The 22,559-nt window shown below is 30.7% G+C and overlaps 2 protein-coding genes across 2 annotated transcripts in view; both read right to left on the bottom strand.

The window, feature by feature from the left end:
* LOC125838945 (ubiquitin-conjugating enzyme E2-23 kDa-like) overlaps positions 1 to 22,559 on the bottom strand; it is a 119,311-nt gene that overhangs the window by 90,990 nt on the left and 5,762 nt on the right. The window lies entirely within an intron of this gene.
* On the bottom strand, positions 16,433 to 19,865 carry LOC125838919 (ABC transporter F family member 4-like). Its single transcript, XM_049517920.1, has 2 exons — positions 19,784 to 19,865; positions 16,433 to 18,671 (listed from the first exon to the last, which is right to left on the bottom strand). Exon 2 carries the CDS (start codon positions 18,657 to 18,659, stop codon positions 16,470 to 16,472), a length of 2,190 nt encoding a protein of 729 aa, XP_049373877.1. The 5' UTR covers positions 18,660 to 18,671; positions 19,784 to 19,865; the 3' UTR covers positions 16,433 to 16,469.

Raw genomic sequence — 22,559 nt, 5'->3', positions numbered from 1 at the left:
CCTAGTGCGAAATATGAAGCCTCATAGAAATAAGTGAAACTAAGATCAAATAAAATTGTAGCATGTCAATGACATGTTGCAACATTACCTTTGATAACTTCATCCAAGGCCTCCGCTTGTAGTCTCCCAAGAAATATAGCAATGTGTATAATCACCTTTATACTACCTAGAATTCAACAATGTAGCATCAAGAGGGATCACAAGTTTAAGTTCTTATGTTTTCTGCTTAAGATATTTTGCAACACCCATAACTTCTAAATAAAAACTTTAAATCACTCTTTGAATGTGTATAGGCCCAAACCTAATGATTTCAAATTGTACATATGTGTTAAGTTCAATTATTTAGTGTAGTATAGATTTGGAGATTAATTAAGGTTAGAAGAATCCTTTAGGACAAAGTTGAATTGAAAACTTTCTTACCGATTAAGTTTTGTTATAAGTTTTTACTTAGGTCATCTTCAACGGAGCAAATCTCCTAGAATACAAATAGTTATGTGTCACGATCCAAAAACTGAGGTCATAATGGCACACACCCCAAACACAAACCGATGTGTAAGTCGGAAAATCTAACTCAAGAATTATCTCAAAAATTACAGAAAAAAGGTAAATACACATATGAGACTTCTAGAACGAAGTCGGGCCATAAAAGAAGAAAAACTAAGATACAACAAAGAATTTCTGACACCTAGTATCATAAGCATTAGAGAGAATTCTAATATAATATCCGAATTTGAGATTCAACAATTGTATTTGAAATATACATAAAGACAAAAATAAAAGATGAAGCTTGAATGATGACCCGAATGAGGATCTAACCACAACTTCGAAGCTCAAATATTGCACAATTAATTTAGTCGTTTCAATTACTACTCATACTAAGGGTTGCAATAAAGGGTTACAGAAGTAGGGCTGCGTATGATCCACTTGTGCTCAGTAGGTTAGGACGACTGAATAAAAGAAAATAATAATATTTATAAAATAACTACGAATCTCTTCTACCTCCATACAAAAAAATCTCACTTCAGCACCACAATTATATATATATATATATATATATATATATATTATTTTATTTTATTTTGTTCAGTCGACCTAACCTACCGAATGACACGAGTAAAGTAAACAAAGTAAAGATATACACAAATTTTCATATTGGGAAGTTAATTACACAAACAGACAAGGCTAGTCCATGCGATGCAATGCAATGAAAGAATGATGTGGTGAAATCTAGGTTGTCGCACAACCAATCGTATACACCTTGTCAAGTTTTATCTCCCAAGATAAGGACCCGTGGAGGAATCACAATCCATATACCAAAATCTCATAATCTCAATATCTCATTCGCCTGTCACCTAACTCGTGATCAAGGGTTTTCAAGGTGTTTCACTTTCTTTCTCAAGATAGTATTTCCACATTCTCAAATTTCCATGAACAAGAATAGGATGAATGAGGATAAATTCTCATGAAAAATCCAACATGAAGTCATAATCAGTTCAATGGGTGCCTAAAAGAGTTCCAAATCCCCAAACATAGTAAATCATGGAATACGTCCATACATTACAAAAATAATGGAAGAAATCCTATGAAATATGCATTTATCATTCAAAATACAATCCTGTCATTTTAAGAAATGATAATATCAACTCAACGGTTTTTACTGTGTTTCTCTTGGTCATGCATATCATGTTCTAACGTTTTCATATTCTCGTGTTTCATGTTTCTATGTATTTCCCCATACTTAGTACATTTCATATATTAATGCATACTTGTGCCTACATTATTTAATAATGTAGGGTCCAACGCTTCTCCTCTTCCCCCTCGTGGCTAGTTGATTGAGTGATCATGGCTACTAAATTCTCCATGTGTAGGTACTAAGATTTCTTCTAGGGCTTCATTCTGAGATGTTTATCTTAACCTCTTCTTGCTTCTATAAAAGTCTTTATATAAACGTCACCTGAATTGGCTTATCGAGCCACTTAGTCTAACTCTTAATAGTATGACGTCTTCTTCTTCTTGGCCCACTAACACCGTCCTTTTAAGTTCATATCGACTTAATTGGAGGAAATTTAAAGTATATTTAAGAGGCTCATCACTAGTTATATATGATTCCTTCGACCAACTCTTAAGGGTAATACATAATGCTTACATCAGCCTACTCCACATTGATAACTCAAAAATACTATTAGGGGTGTATAAAACCGAACCGAAAACCGAACCAAACCGCAAATCGAGTCAACCCGGAAAAAAAACCCGACTAGTGGTTTGGTTTGACTTGGTTTGGTTTTGAAAAAAAAAAACCCGACTATATTTGGGTTGGTTTGGTTTTAACTAAAAAAAACCAACCCGAGACCAAACCAACCCGAGACCAAACCAACCCGAATTTATATATATAATTTAAAATTTTTATTTTATACATAAAAATATTTACTTTGATATAATTTTTAAATATTTCTTATACTTTTCCATAGTTTTTATCTTTTAATATATTATTTCAAGTTTGAAATTAGAATTATGAATGGGCCAATAAAGATTATAGTCCACAGATGATGGTAATTATAATAAAGCTTAAATCAAAATCAAATTAATACTAATGCAAAAAGAAAATCAATTCAACACTAAGAATGACAATAATATTGGATATTTGTTCTTTAGTTTTACATTGGTTTAGACAATTAAAATACATAATCTAATTTTAATTTTCTTTAATATTTAGTCATGTAACTAATACTTATTAAACTTAAATTTTAGCATGATTTAGTACTTTTAAATTATGATCATTTTCATTATGACTTGTTAATTTGCAATATTTGTTTTACGAGATTTCATTATTATTATTTTTGTTGGATATTTTAGTGTCATTAATCATATCATATTGTGTTATATTTTTAAGAAACATCTTAGATAGTTGTATTTTGGTAGGACTAAAGAAATATTTGAAGTACAAGTAAATTATATGTTTGTATGAATACTTTACCGGAAAAACCCAAAACAACCCGAAAAAATGAAAAACTCAAAAAAACCCGAGGTTGAAAACCCCGAGTTTTATTGGTTTGGTTTATAAATTTAAAAATCCGACACAAATGATTTGATTTGATATTTGAAAAACCCGAACCAACCCGGCCATGTACACCCCTAAATACTATCTAGGCACACATAGAAAATCATAACCTTAATTAGAACCTCGTCTGACTACATAGATTTAGGTTACACCTCTTAATATTCTTCCTAATATAATGACTTAGCCACACTTCATTCTCTTATCTAAGAGTCATAATATCACACTTGTACCACTCTCATTTATCAAAAAGTAACACCTTAATTCCTCACCCAATTTATGTCAAATCTACTAGACCAGATCTTGAAACTAACATCATCACCCTCATGTTGCCATATTTTTTTTATCATGACACTCATCTCAAATCAAACTTATAGTCTAGTAATACCCACAGATATCAATATAACTACTCACATACTATACTAACTTACGACTACTAGATAAAATTAAGAAACACTTACCCACTAAGACCTCATGGCAAGTAGTCATTCCGTATCTCATGTCTACCTATTTATAGATTACTCTCACATTCTCTTTCACAATCTAAGTACTATTTACTCATTTACTATACATCATCGCCTAATCAATTCTATAACCATCAGAATATCAAGAGGTTCTCCCTTCAAAATCATAAGTTTATCTTAGATCAATCACCTCGTGAATACTCTACTCTTCTATTCAACACTTATACTTGGTCTTCACTAACATAATGACACATCAACATAAACGCTCTTTTGGTTAAAATATACTCTAACTCATCCTAACTAGTAACTATTACTCTACCTTCCACACAATATTATTACTCCTTAGCCTACACATAAGGGAAAATCACCTCAGTAATGACTTACTAGGTACATGGCTACAACTTACATACTCTATTCAATAACTATCCCCGTCTCTTAAGTTACTATACTTTCAAATGCATACTTTTAACTTTGGGCACTTCTACTATTGCAAATCACACTAGCTATTTTTTGGGCGAAAATACTACCCAAACATTCTAAAACATACTCCCCTCTTAAGGAGTGTCACTAGAAACAAGGTTTTAAAGAAGAGAATCTGAGAGGACATATCATTTTTAGCTCGAACGCATGATTCATATGAATAAGTGTGCATTCTTTCAAATCAATACACTTAAGCACACTAACGGGCTTCTCTCAAGCACACCTTTGCAATCTCTTGATTTTATGAAGACTTAATTTGAGAGTAACTCATCGATAGGGATCTGGGATTTGCTATTTCAACCACCTTGAGTATGAAGGGTAGTCGAATGGATTTGAGAAATGCACGAGAATGAATAAGTTCCTTATGGTATAGTTCTATTGCACAATTTAGAGTATGAAAGAAGGGAAACTTTTCTTAAATGTTTGTAGTCTGTCATTTATAGAAGTAGGGCCCTCACAACAATAAATAAGATCTTACTGACATGGCTTCATAGACACCCTTGGACACTTGAATTCTATGTTCTGATACCAAATTTGTCATACCCCGAGCCTACACCTTAGATGTGTTGCCGAAACTTGAGAACCATTGTTGATTCCCAAGCGACCCTTTGACTTGGCTGACTACTTTGCCTTTTTATTACTATCAAGAATTATCGATAAGTAAAATAAAGGGAATAAAATAATGAAAAATATAAAAACAAATACTCTACTAGAGGAAATAGACAATTAGCAATACAAACATTTATTTAGTTAATGGAAAGTTTTTTTTTTTTAAAAAGACTATGAAAGAATAAAATATCAAAAACAAAATGAAATAGAAGAAAGTTTATTCGAACAAATGATTTATCATTTGATGAAGGCAGTTTTTCTTTTTCTAAATACACATATTTTTAAACTATAATAAATTTAAAAATAATGTATAAACCTCATAATATGAATTATTTTAAACATATTGTTCCTTACATTTTAATAAACTCTAAATAATAAAATTATACAATTCATTTAAGCTCCATCTACTAAAATATCTAATTGTGATTATTTTGTTATAGTTTTTTTAATTATTTTTCTTTCTCAATTAAATTTATAGACAAATTATAAATTTCTTTGTGCATGTATACTTGTGCACATAGAAAGTTTAACCCTACAAAATCAAATTATTCTTAATAAAAATAAAGATATTAGTTTCATCGATGTAAGAAACATCTTCATAAAAGCAGATATTTTTACATGATTTAAAATTACTAAAACTGTAAAATATAATACTAATAATAAATTGAATTATGACTCTTCGTAAAAAAATATTAGCACCCAGTATTTTTAAAATGTATTTTATAAATTTAACGAGGTATTTTATAATTGCGCGAAGCGCGATCAAGTTCACTAGTTCTTTATTATATCTAAAGACTATTGACTTTCGAGTGATGAATCTGTTAAGAGTCGTTTTTGAAAAAATAGCTAAGATAAGAGGATTGAAATCTTTGAATCTTTTATCTCAATGGAAGTGTCATTAAAGGAATTAGTCAAATGAAGTTGTTAGAGTCATTGCCTTCTAAATAAAATTAGTGGCCTAAAGACAAATTAGTACATACACATAAAAATTATTAATTTAGGATTGTCTTTGTTTATTCTCACCTCGGGATTTTGAATTAAGGGTGACATTAAGGTTTCAAAATCAAATGGCAGTGACATAAGTTATTTTAATTGAGTCTAGGTGACAATTATGTAATTAAGGATTAAGAATTTATGAGGCATGTGTGGGAGTTCCCCTCAAATTTTTAAGTTGACAGTTTGATCCATTTATTAAATGAGGGATAAACGGTAAAAGACTAAAATCTAATTTAACCAAAAATGGTGGAAACCAAAAATGGAGGAAAACCAACCAAAAGGGGAAATCAATACTGCCAAATCCCCGTCGGTAGCCCTCTTTTTCTTCTTCTTCTTGTTCGTTTTTGCTTTCTTCATGTTCTCTTCATCTTTTTCTTCTTCTTCTTGTTCAACCATTCTTGCTAAAAAGATTGTTTTGTTGCTTGTCATTGTTGTTCATGGATTCTATTCCTTGTGATTCTTCTTCTTCTTTTTTATCTTCTTATTCTTGAATCAGATTTAGCTAATTAGTGGACCAATTTCGTTCTATATCAATTGACATTACTTCATAAGTGATTGTGTTCACAGACCACTTTGTTTCGTAAGTAAAACTAATAGTTCTTTGAATTATTCATCATTTAGGTATACTTGTAGTTTTTTCAATAATTTACATCCGTGTTTCCAATAGATGATTATATTTGTTGCAACAATTGACTCGTGTTAAATAAGTTAGATATTTGAACAGATAATAGTCTTATGTTGTAACATATGTGTTGCTCCCGATTGCACACGCAAGTGTACGTGATCGCGCAAGTAATATAATGGCTCTTAAAAGAATCAAATTATCGAACTCAAATGACTTGTCAATTAACTATTTACTAAATTATACTAGTCTAATTATTTATTTAAGAGTGTCAAAAGTGTTTGATTTTTATTTATAAAGAAAAGAATGCAGGAATTAAATAATAAGATTACTTACAATGGTTGTAAAATTTAAGGGTTGCAGCATACATTGGACTTCATGTATCGTATCTCAGGCAATGAACTAAGTTCAGTTATCAAGTTACTGATTTACAGGGTTAATTGTATGAATCGGGTCTCTCGACCTCTAGTCACATTCTCCAGGTAGTTGTCTAACTACATCATTGAGCGGGGACCTAACTGGTGAGCATTTATATTTCATCATGTTTCGTAATCAAACAAGTGTTCGGGCGTCACTCCTGAACACACATCAACTCAATGGAAGATCGAGCTTTCTATATTCTCTGGTCTAACTACCTTATCCTCTCTTGATTTTAAGAATAGACAATATGTTTATCCCTAGATGGCCAGTTGAGAAATACTAAAGCAAGAATAAAAAAGTAACGTAAACGATAACCAAGAATTAATTCAAAAACCTTTAATGTTTAACATTCAATCCGTAGCTACAGCCCCAGAACAAGGACATTTAGCCACTAATCTCTAAGAAGAAGAGAAGAAGAAGAAGAAGAAGAAGAAGCCAAAAAAATATTAACGACTTTCTACTTGATGCCCTATAATTTCTCTCCCAAAATAATTATTTCTATGAACTATTTATATATATAGAAAACCTCAAATAAAATAACTGAGTTCAAAACAAAGTAGGAACCAAAACCAAAGAGGAATTGGATTCATTTTCTTTTCCGCGTGAACCGCCTCAATAGACAATATATTTATCCCTAGATGGTCAGTTGAGAAATATTAAAGCAAGAATATAAAAGTAACGTAAACGATAACCAAGAATTAATTCAAAAACCTTTAATGTTCAACATTCAATCTGTAGCTACAGCCCCAGAACAAGGACATTTAGCCACTAATCTCTAAGAAGAAGAAGAAGAGAACCCAAAAAAATATTGACGACTTTCTACTTGATGCCCTATAATTTCTCTCCCAAAATAATTATTTCTATGAACTATTTATATATATAGAAAACCTCAAATAAAATAACTGAGTTCAAAACAAAGTAGGAACCAAAACCAAAGAGGAACTGGATTCATTTTCTTTTCCGCGTGAACCGCCTCAAAATTTGAGGGGCATTGCCTACCACGTGGCATCCTCCTCCTTTTCAATTTGAACGCTGCAACTGTACATTTTGTATATTATTATATTAAATTTAATCTATTAAGTTGTTTGATTTCCTTCTTCAACTTTTCATCTTTAATTTGTTTTAGCTTCAAACTTTTTCAACTTTAACATTAATTTACTTCTACAAATAAAATACAATATTTAGTACAATTCATAAAATTCATATTCAAAAAGGACAAATCTAAATAATAAATGTAAGGTAAATATTAATTAAAATATATATGTTTGGCCTCATATCAATATGACCTACATGTTACAACAGACTAGTCATATGTTGCACTAGATGACTTCTCACTTTAACATATGATTTAGTTGTTGCAACAGAATAATCATATGTTGCAACATATAATTTATCAATTGCAACCAAATAGTCATATATTGTAACATATAACTTACATATTGTCACAGGTAAACAATATGATGAACCAAATGACTTACATCTCGCAACATATAACTTACATGTTGCAACATATGATTTATTTGTGACAACAATATATTCATATGTTGCATGCAACAGAATGGGCACATGTTGCACCAAATTACTTGTCTCTCTTGCAACATGTGATTTATCTGTCGTATACGATCATATGTTGAAACATATGACTTACCTCTCACAACATATGATTTATATGTCGCAACTTAATAGTCATAGGTTGCAACAGATGTCAAAGTTGTATGTTATCATTAGTACTAATTATTTTTTGAATTAATTTCTTGAGGTACAATAAATTGAGGGATTATTCATAGGGGTTGATTGTTTTGGTGAATGGATCGAGAAGAAAAATTGATATATTTGGCATTGGAAGGATGATATCGCTAAACGGTCGATAGGAATGACTATCGAAAGAAATGGTTTGTATGATAATTTTGTGAATTTAATCATCCATCGTTGTCAACTCAATTGTCAATCGAAATATCTTATCATCGATTACATTCCTAGCATTTTTCATAATAAGAAGGTCCTACCTTTTAAAATAACTGATCAACCTTGGTCCTACCTTTTCATAATGGATTGTCCCTTTGGATATCTTATATGGAGAAATACCTCATTCATATGTTGATCCACCTGAAAGAACGAGATATAAGAGAAGGTGTGGAGTTGGTTAATCATTTTCAACAAGAAAAAAATAAGTGTTCGTATATAAGGACTTTAGCAACAAAAGAACTATGTCCAAATCGAAATGCTCCATAATTATTGTTGAATTTTAATTAATGTCTTTTTTATTCATGGATGTATCTTATCTTAATTTTAATCAACTTGTGTTATTTATATAAAATGTGTGATTTATTTTGAACTGATGTATCTTTAAAACATAATTGTGTATCTATTATAACATATGTCAATTATGTGTTACTACTTACAACAAAATATTATCCATATGCTCACGGAAGTGACAAAAGCCTCAACATATTGCTCAATGTGTTGGTCTATATGCTTAATTTTGAATCATATGACTTACATGTTGTAACACATGGTCCAATTTAACATTTTTACTTACTAAATTACTTAATTTATCATTTAATACATCCATCAAATTGACATATGTGGCAATATATATGTATATTTTGTGGGAACATATGGTCGATTTTGTGTTGAAATTACGATAGATATGTCATATGATGTAACATATGGATAACATTACATGTGGTTTTTTATATTAATTCAATTAAATTGTGACCTAATACAACATGTAACACTAATATATAGTGTTATAGCATGTCTAATTACAAAATTGTGGTATAATGTAACAACCTTCGTCAAATTTATCAATTATACAATACATATAGTATTATACCACTAGTTGATCATCCAATGACTAAATAATTCTTTATGATAGTGATATAACACTATAGAGAATCATTATACATAGTGTTATAACATTTTTATTTCTAAATTATGGTCTAATGTAATAAAATATGGTCCAATTTAATATTTTTAATTACTTAATTTATCATTTAATACATCCATCAAATTGACATTTGTGGCAACATATGTATATTCTGTTCAATTTTGTGTTCAAATTGCCACAGATAAGTCATATGTTGCAACATATTGATAACCTTACATGTGATTTTTGATATTAATTCAATTAAATTATGACTTAATATAACATGTAACACTAATATATAGTGTTATACAATTTCTAATTACAAAATTATGGTCTAATGTAACAATTTTCATTAAATTTATCAATTATTCAATACATATAGTATTATATCACTAGTTCATCATCCAATGACTAAGTAATTCTATATGATAGTGATATAACACAAAAGAAAATCGTTATACATAGTGTTATAACATTTTTTTTTAATGTTAAATTATGGTCTAATGTAATAAAATTGATCTAATTTAACATTTTTATTACTTAATTACTTAATTTATCATTTAATATATCCATCAAATTGGCATATGTGGCAACATAATGTATATTCTGTTGGAACCTATGGTAAATTTTGTGTAGAAATTACCACAGATAGATCATATGTTGCAACATATGAATAACCATACATGTGATTTTTTATATTAATTCAATTAAATTGTAACCTAATACAACATGTAACACTAATATATAGTGTTATAGCATGTCTAATTACAAAATGATAGTCTAATGCAATAACTTTGATCAATTTATCAATTATTTAATACATATAGTATTATACCACTAGTTTATCATCAAATGACTAAGTAATTCCACATGATAGTGATATAACACAATAGAGAAATGTTATACATAGTGTTATAGCATTTTTTTTATTGCTAAATTATGGTATAATGTAATAAAATATAGTCTAATTTAACATATTCAATTACATAATTTATCAATTAATATATCCATCTAATTGGCATTTGTGGCAACATAATTTACAAAAGTTGCAATAGAATTTTCAAAAATTGCTACAGGATATGAATCAGTTTCAACATAATTTACAAAAATTGGAATAGAATATGAATCAGTTGCAACATAATACAAAAAATTTGCAACTAAATACAAATTGTTCCATTTTCATGGGCATACCCCAACCCATAACTGGCCCAGTAACAATTAACATATAAGTTGGCAGAGAAGGAGAATAAGATTTTAGACCTGTAACTATGGCAAACTTCTTTTTACCAAAGAAGAATGGCATCCTTCTTTTTATTATTCTCGAACATGAAACTTCTTTATAGAAGTTCATAGACAATGCTTATTTGAAAACGTGCATTATTATTCAGAAGCAAATCAATATATTTCCCAAAATAACTATTCCTAAAAAAAATCTTCCAAATCATTCTCCTGGATTATTTTCTTGACGAAATCGAAAGATTTTCTCAAGACTGACCTTATAATGCTATCACCGATAGAATTAGGCTGGAAATACACAGAAATATGCATTGACAATTTTGATAACATTATCCTCAACTTCATTTTTTTTTCTTCCTTAACTTCATTTTTTTTTTCTTCCTCAACTTTTTTTTCTTCTTCTTCCTCAACTTCTTTTTTTTCTTGTTTGTGTACTTTATCCTCATTTTTTTTTCACTTTCTTCTTCCTTAGCTTTATTTTTAACTTGTCTTTCTTACTCATAATCAATTTTTTCTTGTCCTTCTTCATCAGCTTCATTTTTATCTTGTCTGTCTTCATCATTCTCAATTTTTTCTTGTCCTTCTTCCTCTACATCAACTTCATGGAGAATTTCAAGTTCTTCTCGAGAAACTCCTACTTCGGAAGAAACTCCTGATTCTACTTGAGAAGAAATTGTTTCGGATGCAAGCTCTTGTAAAAGAGAGAAACTGAAATTTTATTTCTTCTTCCTACCAGTTTTACTCCTAGGTTTCTTCTTGATCTTTTTGTCGGTTTTTACTATAATTTTTCTTTTGACAGGAGGCGTTATATTTGTATCTGCAAAAATTTGTCAACAACCAAACACAAAATCAAATATTTCTTAACAACAATCAAACACAACAACACAAACAACAACACATCAACCCTCACAAAATCCCAAATAAGATTCAATACCACGCATGAACCAACCAACCAACCACAAAACCCTCCCTACACCCTAACCAACCAACTACAAATTGAAGTTTTTTGAAACCAGATAATATTTCAAAAGAAGCAATAACAATCAACCATTAGCTAATAAAAACCTCCTGATTTAATATTAGTAAATATTTCAAAACCCTAATTTAATTTAATCTAAGAATATATCGACAATAAAAGAAATGCACGGTAACGACGAGGCGATTGAAACTTTGTAGAGACATAAAAACTGCAACAGATTACATTTTATGTTGTAGAAAATATCGCAACAACAAGTGGATATGTGGAGAAATAATAAAGAAATAAGAGAGAGAGAGAAGAAGGAAACAAAATAGAAGAGAGAGAAAGAGAAATGAAAAGTTGAGTTTTTTTTTAATATAAAGTGTTATTCATCTCCAAACGCCTTTTATATAGATGATTGTGTTTCTCTTTCTTTTTAATTTTTTTTAAATTTTGGAAATGTAATGTTGCAACATATGTCAATTCAAAGTTACATATGTTGTCACATATCACCTTTATGTTGGGGCACATGCAGATAATTGTGTGATTTTTTACAACAGAGGTTATATATGTTGCCACATATACCACATAGTTTCCTCTTTTTCTATATAATTAACATTTGTTTCAATAAAATAAACACAATAATAACCATTAATATATTAGCCAAAAGGAACACTTCAACAATTGTTTTTTACAACTTATCAACAATAAGATAATTCAAAATGATATACGTAACCATCAAAAGTAAATCTAATCAATGAACCTTTTCTTGCAACAGATGAATTTTTGTTGCCACAAATGAATCTTTTGTTGCCACAAATGAAACTTTTGTTGCCACAGATGAATTTTCTGTTTCAATATATGAGTAATCTGTTAGTACATATGACCATTTTGTTGCTCTAACACATAGGTGACATGTTTCAACATATGACAATTATGTTGGAATATGTACCAACATATCACTAATATGCTGCAATATACGACGCTTCTTTCAACAAATGAAATATATGTTGGACAACTGAACAAACTATATTTCTACAATCATACGAATAAAATGCTCACAAAAAGAAGAACAAAAGCAATAAAAAATGACTTTTTACTGAACGACAACAATACATATATATTTCCTCAAAATTAAGATTTTTTTGGGTTTGTCGATTTTCTTTCAAAAACAAAAAATAATATGTATCATTACACCATTATTCAATTTTCACATATATAGAATGATTTCTTGTTCAATAACCCAAGAAAAGAACTACGTATCAAGAGTGTGTTGTTCAAAAATTCTAAAATCTTTCAAAAAACAAAGACTTACTCATTTTAAGAAGAGTGACAGTCGAAGACGACATTCAGTTTAGAAAGAGAGAGTGACAGTCAGAGATGAGGAGGAAGAGAATGTGAATATTTGTTGATGGTCGGATTTTCTAAGGAAGAAGAAGAGAAGAACGTTGGAGAGAAGAAGAACTTTTGAATCCTATTTTCTTTTATTATCTTTTTAAAATGGTTTGGTCAGAATTAGAGTAGTTGAAAAATGTAGTTTTTTTTTGTAATTTATAAAATATTAGAAAGTTTTGAAAATATTAATTTGGTCCCAAATAAACTTAATTACATTTTTAAGTGAGTTTGATCATTTCTTGGTCAAAGTGTTACCAAAAATAAAATCAAGACTTATTTGACACCTTTTATTCAACTTTTAACTTCACATAGTAATACTATTATTTATAAAAATAAGGATTAATTCTAGTTAATAAGAAGGTAGTCATTTGTTTGCAATACATTGCCTTGGATGTTGTTATAAAAACTTTGTTAATTAATATGAAGATTTGAATTATTTAATTCAAAGTTCTAAAATATATCTAATAAGAAGTAGATAGTTCTTCTTTCTTTTTTTTACTTTAAATTTTGTAAAAAAAATTATAATATTCCATATTTTTTTCAAGTGAAATTAAATGGGTAACTTACGTAAATTTCACTACTTTAGAAGCTAATTACTTTTTTTTTCATAACTTTGTCTTATTACATAAAATCTCATAAATAATGGGAGAAAATCTTCATCAAAGATATAAACAATTAATTCTGAAAATTTAAATTAATCAAATCCCTTAGTATAAGGTGGAAATCAAGAAATGTATGTATGTTAAATTAATTTTAATTTATACTCTTTAATAATAAATTCATTAATAAAATACGAAAACATGTAAATTTTGATTATGTAATTTGATTTATTTTATTTTATTACTCTTTAAATAATAAACTCACTAATTTGATGTATTATTTATCAGTATGATGTATCTAACAAATAAAACACTTAGATACATAGTGTACAGTTGCACATATACATTTGGCTTAAGTCATTTTCGGTCACCTAAAGTTGTCCACATAATTCACTTAGACACTTCAACTTATCCTTGTGCCAATTGAACACCTTATTTGTTCAAAAGTCATTCCTATTAGACACAAAATGCTGACATGGCAAAAAATGTGTGGTTCACTTTCTTTGAGCGCGTTAAGTTATCAAAAAATAAATATTTTTCTTTTGTTTTCTCTTAACTTATGCCCCTGAATTAATAAAAAAGAAAAAAAATTAATTAACATAAAAAAAGGAGCAGTCGTCTTCTTCCCCATCTCAAATATCTCGATGAAGCTCAATTTATTACATGAAAAAAATATGAATTGATTTTTTTTGGGCAAAAGTTTGTTAATATTTTTTTCCAATTCTAATAAATAGTTACTAATGGATAGAAGATGAAGGCAATGAGTAAAAGATTTTCATGCTATCGAAATGAAGGAAAATGAGTATTTAGCTTGAGTGGATAGCAATGGTGTATTTTGTACTGCCGACGTCAACGAAAGTGAAGAAAGAGGTAGAGAGATGGTTTGCTGACGTCATTGACGTCGACACCGGTTCCATCGGGGAAATATGAGTTGGGTCTATTGAAGAAGAAGGGAAAGGGAGGGGGGGCTGTTAAATAAAAAAAGCTTCTTAATTTTTTAAAATACTTTTTGGATTATTTAAATAGAGGTTATAAAAAAAAATACAATACCATATGTAATCATTTTATTGGTAAATCGATTTTGTATTCACGTTTGGGATACACGCATTTTTATTTTTCAACTGTTTGTCAGTTTATGTCAATTAGGTAAAAATTTCTTAAGGTTAGAGTGTTCAATAGGTACAAATTTAAATTAAAGTGTCTAAATGAATATGCGGACAAGTTTAAGGGACCGCATATGACTTAAGCCTATACATTTATATGTATCATGAACACTTGTAACCTCTTTGATACAATAAAAAAAAAATTGATGAACTTTGATCAGAAGGACACAAATACATTCAGACGTATCATGAATGCATACTAACCTCTTAGATACATAAAAAAAAAAAATGATGGACTTTGATAAGATGGACACAAATACATTTAGACATATCATGAACACATACTAACCTCTTAGATATATAAAAAAAAAATTGATGGACTTTGATAAAGATGGACACAAATACATTCAGACGTATCATGAACACATACTAACCTCTTATTCCATATGAACAAATAGACTATGATACATGGGCTCACAAGTATATATATATGTATCATAGAAGTATCTAGTATTACCAAAAAGGATTGTGGTGGAGTGGTAAGTACTCTTTCATCCTTAACTAAGAGGTCTCGGGTTTGAGCCTCCTTGGATACGGAGTCGTCTTTGTTAGGACGAGCGTTTTACCCCCCAATGTGGACTTCCTGGCACGGATCCTAATTTAGTCAAGCTATATACACTTTATAGATACATGAATTTTTAACAAGATATATGTGTATATTTTGTCAAATACATGTACACCTAATCAATTACATTAACCGTCTCTCCTTCGTATCTCTCTTTCCTCTTCGGCCAGAGACCAACGTCACCTTCATTGCTCATTTCCTTGCCATTATGAAATCCTCGTCTCTGACAAAAACTCCACCAGACCAGTGGATAACCTTCTGTTCTTCATTGCGCTCTTCTCCTCACCATCAAAAACCTGGCGTGCCACCAAAACCTCAACAATAATTTTTGGGTGATGAACGCTGGAAAATAGGGTCAAGTAACGGATAGATTTGTGTAACTTTCGAAAATCAGAAGTGAAAAAAATTGAACTATCTCAGTTACAGACATATCGATGAATCCTACAGTTTTAGACAGGGAATTACATTCGTTGTCGAACCAATTAATCAGAGCCTACTCACACAACTGGATATTCAACTCAAACTAAGCCATTCTAGCAGCAAAAAGTCATTTAACAAGAAAAAACCATTTCCAATGCCCCAGAGAGAAAGGAAGAATAAGCCTGTTGTAAGGGCAACAACAGTTCTCTCCAGTAAGGAATGGCATACGAAAATCTTTAAGTTGCAGATTTTCTTAGTCAGGAACAAACAAGACCATATGCTCATATTCCAATAATTCCAACAAGCCATTCAAAACAAAACAGTGATGCAAACTTAAGTTGCTCGGACTTTCCAAAAATGTTGCCACATCCATGTTAAATCCTCCAAAAATGCACTACGAGTGTGAAGCAAATATCAACATACCTGACGTTATTGTCTGAGGCAAAACCATGACAAGAAATAGATAGAATATGACACAGTACATATCACTATGTTCTTTTATATCCGCGACAGAAGATTACACTCTCCCTTCGTTATGAAGTCAAAAAGAAAACCCTCCCTCAACAGAAGATTACACTCTCCCTCAAGACACTACAATAGAATAAGCCAGTTACAACATCAATCATCAACTTCTTCCCTGATTTCCCTTACAAGTTCTGCCTTGTACTCATCAAATGTATCAGGGAACTTTTCAACGGTCCCATTCTCAACTATCCAAATTTCACTTCTTTCTTCATCATCACAAACCCTCGATATGAGCCTCGAGTCGTGGCTGACTAACACAACCCCACTAGTGAATTCATCAAGGGCATCTGCCAAAGCATCAATACTCTGCATATCCAAATGGTTTGTTGGCTCATCTAATAGCAAGATGTGAGGCTTCGACATGGAAATAGATGTAAACACAACTCTAGCCTTTTGTCCTCCAGACAACTTTAAAATGGGGGTAAGATGGTTATGGCTGGGAAGTCCAAATTTTCCTAGCTTTGCACGAACAGCTTCTTGCTTACTAGGTCCCTCTTGATCTGGGTGAAGACGAAGCAGGTACTGGACAGGTGTTTCGTCCATTGTGAGAAGATCAACAAAATGCTGCGAGTACCGTCCAATCCTCAACTTTTGACTCCTGCGGGCTTCACCTTCTGTAGGAACTAAATCACCTGCCAAGAGGTTAAGCAAGGTCGATTTGCCTGCCCCATTGGGTCCAACGATAGCAACTCGAGTCCCCATATCAATACCAACATCAACATCAGAGAGCCTGAAGTCTGGTCGATTAGGGTAACAGAAGCTGACCTCAATTAGCTGAAGAAGTGGAGGTGTCAGTTCAGTAGGCTCAGGGAAGTGGAACTCCACGCTGTAGTCCCTCCACTTCTGAGGGGCTTCAGGTGGAGTTTCATCTTCATCAACTCTATCCTTGCCCTTTTTCTTTGATTCTTTGGATGCTACAAATTTGGCTCGGTCTTTTACCTTCTCCTGTTGTGCTCGATTTCCAGATCTCTTGGCAGCTTTTAACTGCTTATCATAAATCTCAAACTTCTTGTTCATCTCTTTGCGACGTTGTTCATATCCACTTTCAAAATCATCAAAGTTACCCCGATAGAAGTGTAGTTTCATGTCATGGAGATGAATAATCTCACCGCAAACAGTGTTCAGAAAGTCTCGGTCATGTGAAACAACAACCAGAGTTTTCTTCCATCTGCAAAGGTACTCCTCTAACCATAGAACAGCCCGAAGGTCAAGATGATTAGTAGGTTCATCCAACAGCAATAGAGTAGGCTGAACAAAAAGAGCCCGTGCAAGAGAAATTCTCATCCTCCAACCACCACTAAAAGATCGGGTAGCACGCCCCTGCATTTCCTTGGTGAAACCCAGCCCAGCGAGAATTTTTGATGCTTGGGCCTCAGCAGCATCTGATCCCATCACCTGCAACCTTTCGTACAGTTCAGAAAGTTTTTCTACAACGGTGTCCCCATCAGCATCATCTTCATTCTCACCAACAGATGCAGCAGCATTCTGCAAAGATGCAGCCTCTTCTCGGAGCTTGATGAGTTCCTCGTTAGCTGAAACAACAGCTTCAAGTGCAGTCCTATCATCACCAACTATCTCTTGTTCGACCAAAAGTACATCAATGTTTTTTGGTACAGGAATCTTCCTCCAAGCAAGGAGCTTTAGTAGGGTGGACTTGCCCATTCCATTGGGACCAACTAAACCATATCTCTTCCCATGAGATATCTTAACTGATGTGTTCTTTAGAAGTTCTTTTCCACGAGCTGCTACAGAGAAATTCTCTATAGTTATATCCTTAACATTTGCATCAGCATCATCTTGACCTTCAAGAACAGACGCCCTGCTACCAATAACAACAGTAAAAGCATCATGATCGTCCCTAAGGGCCTCCTTTTTTGCCACCTCAGCTGCCTGAACAGCAAGCACATCCTTCTTTTCTCGTTTCTTTAGCTCTTTATAACTTATGGAGGTATCAATTGGACCTGCTTCATTCCTTCCATGCCTTCTATGAGCATTGATCTGTTCTTCCACTTCTTCAGAGCGAGGAAGATACTCCTCTTCCTCGTCATCAGACGGAGGAAGATCAATACCATCAGTGTAAGCTGATGCTTTTGGAGCTGCTTTAGGCTTGGCCTTACTAGCGCCAGTGGCTAAAGATCCTTTGTTGGGTTTCTCAGGTTTTTGGTCCATGTTGGCGAGCATGGCAGAGACAGAAAGCTTCTCCTTTTTCCCTTCCTTGGAATCTTTGCTGCTTCCCTTAGCCTTCCCACTTACACCAGCCTCATCTGTTTTTTTCTTCCCCATTGTATTTACAATCTGTTGTTACCAAACAGGAGTAGTTAGAAATTTTGAACAAATAGATCGTCAATACACCAGTCAGCTCAACCAAATGAACAAGAAACAACGCATCCAAAATAGTAATATCGAGGCTTCGCACAAAATAAAGCATGGTATAGCAAGAAGTTAGAACAGCAGCATAAATAGAGAAGAAATCAGCATAAAATCACATTGAAAGAAGAAGAGGCCAGAAGGGCAATAAGAAAATTTATGGCATAGGTGCATTTGAACAAACCAGAAAAATACGAAAAGCTTTAATGTCATTATACAGATTCGAACACTAGAACATGTGTTACAGGAAAAGAGAAAGAGCAACACGGTGACATGTCCAATCAATCCAAAAGCCAAGGAATAGCTAAGACACCCTAACAACAACAACAACATACCCAAGGTAATCCCACGAGTGGAGTACGATGTACGCAGACATTACCCCTACCTCATTGAGGTAGAGAGGCTGTTTCCCACCTATTTGCGCAAGCCAGCAAAAAAGACAAGAAGGTTCTGGTATAAAATTCCAATCATACCCCAACTACATTCCTCTAGTAAATAAAAATACTGTAAAACGAATGTTAAAAGCAATTATAAATATTAAGTTTGTTTGTGTTTGTTTTACTCTAAACTGAAGCTCATCTATTCTTGTATTAAAGAATTCTCAAAAAAAATAATAAGAATTTAAAAAAAAAAAATAGTCTTAAACAGAACCATTTTGTGGCCTTACTTTGTTCTCTCTTAAACACCTAACACTCATACTTCTATATTCAGCAGCTAAAAGTCCCAATAATATTATAAATATCTCATCTTTAATAACGCTTTAGAGAAAAAAAAAAATTTAAAAATCATAATCCAACAAAATTGATCGACTAAACTCAAAAGTTCTTGAATCTAACTTCAAGTCTAACATCTCTATTTATAGTAGTTAGAAACCAAATTAAATTAGTACTAGAAAATATATTTCTATATGAACTCTAGTACAAATAAATCCTAACCAGACATTAATTAAATAAATAACAAAAACAGCAAATCCTATTTCAACTTTGAATTATTATTATTCCAATAGATCACCACCGATGAGTAATAGAGAAGAAGGTTACCAATATGAATTCACCGGAAAAAGAAGATCGCGGCCGATGAGTTCGCCGGAGATATGAGTAAAGGTGGTAGACGATAAGAGAGTGGTGGGAATTTAAGGAATTGGAAAAGAAACCGAATTATATAAATTTGGGTTTGGGCTTTTTGGAATTTTTATAATAATAAATTCAAACCAAAGCAAGTGTTACCCTAAGATTGAAAAAATTATCTAATTATACACACATTCATGAGGTTCACGTAAATTATTATGTGCGTTCAATAATAGTTGTCCATTATATAATTTGGGATATTAAATAATATTTGTTCATTTTATTAAATTAATGGATAATTTTATACTTAATTTTTAATTTATTTTTATTATTACTTATAGTCATTTTTTTATTAGATTTTTTAAGACATTGTATTATTATATTCGAAGGGTGATATAGTAATATTACCATTCCATTTATAGTTTCTTAAGAAGTGTGCAAAATCAATATTAGACAAATATGGTTGGCAGAGAGAATCTATCTATAAATTTTCAGTATTTTAAATAAATTTTAAATAATTAATAATCAATAATTAAATAAATAAATATAGACACATGTCAAATTATAATTAGAACGACACATGTCAACACAACAAATTTTTTAATTTTAAAATTTAACTAATTTTAAATAATCAGTAATTAATTAAATAAATATAGACACATGTCAATAATCTCTCTATTATATATATATATATATATATATATAATTTAAGTTCAGTAAGCAACTACCTACTAACTTCCCAATTCTATCTTAAATTAAAAAACTGCTGGAATTTTCTTTTTATTATAAACTAATTTAAATTTTTCAAATTAATTTTTTAGTAATTAAAATTCTCAATTATTAATGAAAAAAAATCAACTAACTACCGACTAACTTCCCAATTCTATCTTAAATTAAAAATTGCTAGAATTTTTTTTTATAAAATAATTTTAAAAATTCAAATTAATTTTATAGTAATTAAAATTCTCAATTATTAGGTTTAAAAAATATTATATATATCAAAAGACAAGAATTACTAGCCTATTTTTTAAATCTACCGCCTACAATTTTTCACTCTTCTTTTCTCTTTGTTCTCAAATTTCAATAATGGTGAAGAAATGGCTTGATACATACTCATATTGATCTTCTTAACATGTTAATGGGACAAACTAATATTTCTACAACAACACTTCTTTAAAGGTATAATGCCAATTTTCTCTCTAAATTTACTTTCATATTTTTCTTAATAGTTTTAAATTTGAAACTTCTTGCTTTAGTTTTTACTTTGACATTGATAGATTTTTGCGAAAAATTTCAAGCAACATTTTTGGATTTCTTTCTAAAAAGTTGAATTGCTTAAAATTTAATTTTTTATATCAATTCATGTACCTTTTTATGGAGTTATTTTAAACTATTTGGAAAATAGTTTTGCAAGGATTAAATTCAATTCGCCTTCATAGTTTATGGAGTATATTATAATGCATTTATGATATATGTAGTTTTGCAAATTTACGATGTTTAATAGTTAATAGGACTTCATGTGAGATCTTCAAAAATAGTAATTAGACTTTTATTATTTATGAAAATTTAGGTTGTATATCTCTTTCATATTTGCTTTGTTTTTATTTATTTGTTTGATGTTTGATTCCTCTTTTATCTATCTTTATTTTTCTTTTTTTAACGGATTGTAGTCATAGCCTCATAGGATCAGAGGCAGTGACTTTGTTGACACTGCGATATGCAAGGCTTTAGTGTCAAAGGGTACAGAGACCATAAGTCTGAGAAGGTATTTGTAAATTTGACTGAGTAGTATAATATGAATTTCAATTATTAAAATCAGTTTGTACTAATTTATGTGATAGATCTTATACATTTTTTGTTTATTCATAATAATCCATATGATTATTCTATCTTCTTATGCTATTTTTACGTATTATGAGTTCTCAAATTTGAGTATTCTTACACAGGTTCGAACATCTCTCTTACTCGGACTCATGAATAGATCAAGTCACTTGGATAACAATCATGTTCATTTCTTCATCATACACTTGAGTAGATTGAATGAACGCAAATGAACATCTGCATTGGTGAAATCAATGTAGAAATTGATTGTAGATTATTGTTACTCTAATCAATATATGCTATTTCTTAATATACTTGCAATTCATCCAATGCAATGAAGGCATCGGATTATGAGTAAAATATACTAACATTTTACATTTATTTGTAAATTTATCTAAAATCAATTAAGACTTTTGAATATTTCATATATTGTAATTTAAATATTAGTGTTACATTTAACTTTGTTGCAGCAATGTTATCACAAATTTTGATTATATAGATGTTCAAGGTTTACATTGGTAAGAGGTATACGATATCAATCCTGCAAGAAAAATTTTGGTGTTATTATTGTGCAGATACAACACTTTGTATTCAAGAAACATTTCACTTGCTTTTTCTGTAAAAAAAAAAATTAAAAAAATTATCACAAAAAATAATACAAATTGTATGTTATTTAGAGCTTCAAAATTACTATTAGTTTCCTTTGAAATTTAAGTAATTAGATGATACAACAATAATGTGCAAAAATCAATTTTTTTTTTGGGTTTATTAATCAAATGTTATGCACATGACTTTAATCAATGAATTTAAAAAATTATAATTTTAAATTTCATGAAATGCTTGATTTTTCTTTATTTACAAGTATGTTTTCCAGGCTCATATCAACAAGAGATTTAAGATAATATACAATTTATCAAATATGATTTAT

Source organism: Solanum verrucosum, unplaced genomic scaffold (assembly GCF_900185275.1).
Source record: "Solanum verrucosum unplaced genomic scaffold, falcon-dt-bn FXZP01000163.1, whole genome shotgun sequence".
Taxonomy (NCBI): Eukaryota; Viridiplantae; Streptophyta; class Magnoliopsida; order Solanales; family Solanaceae; genus Solanum; species Solanum verrucosum.
The sequence above is the reverse complement of the archived record's forward strand: the minus strand, read 5'-3'. Positions and strand labels throughout refer to the sequence as shown.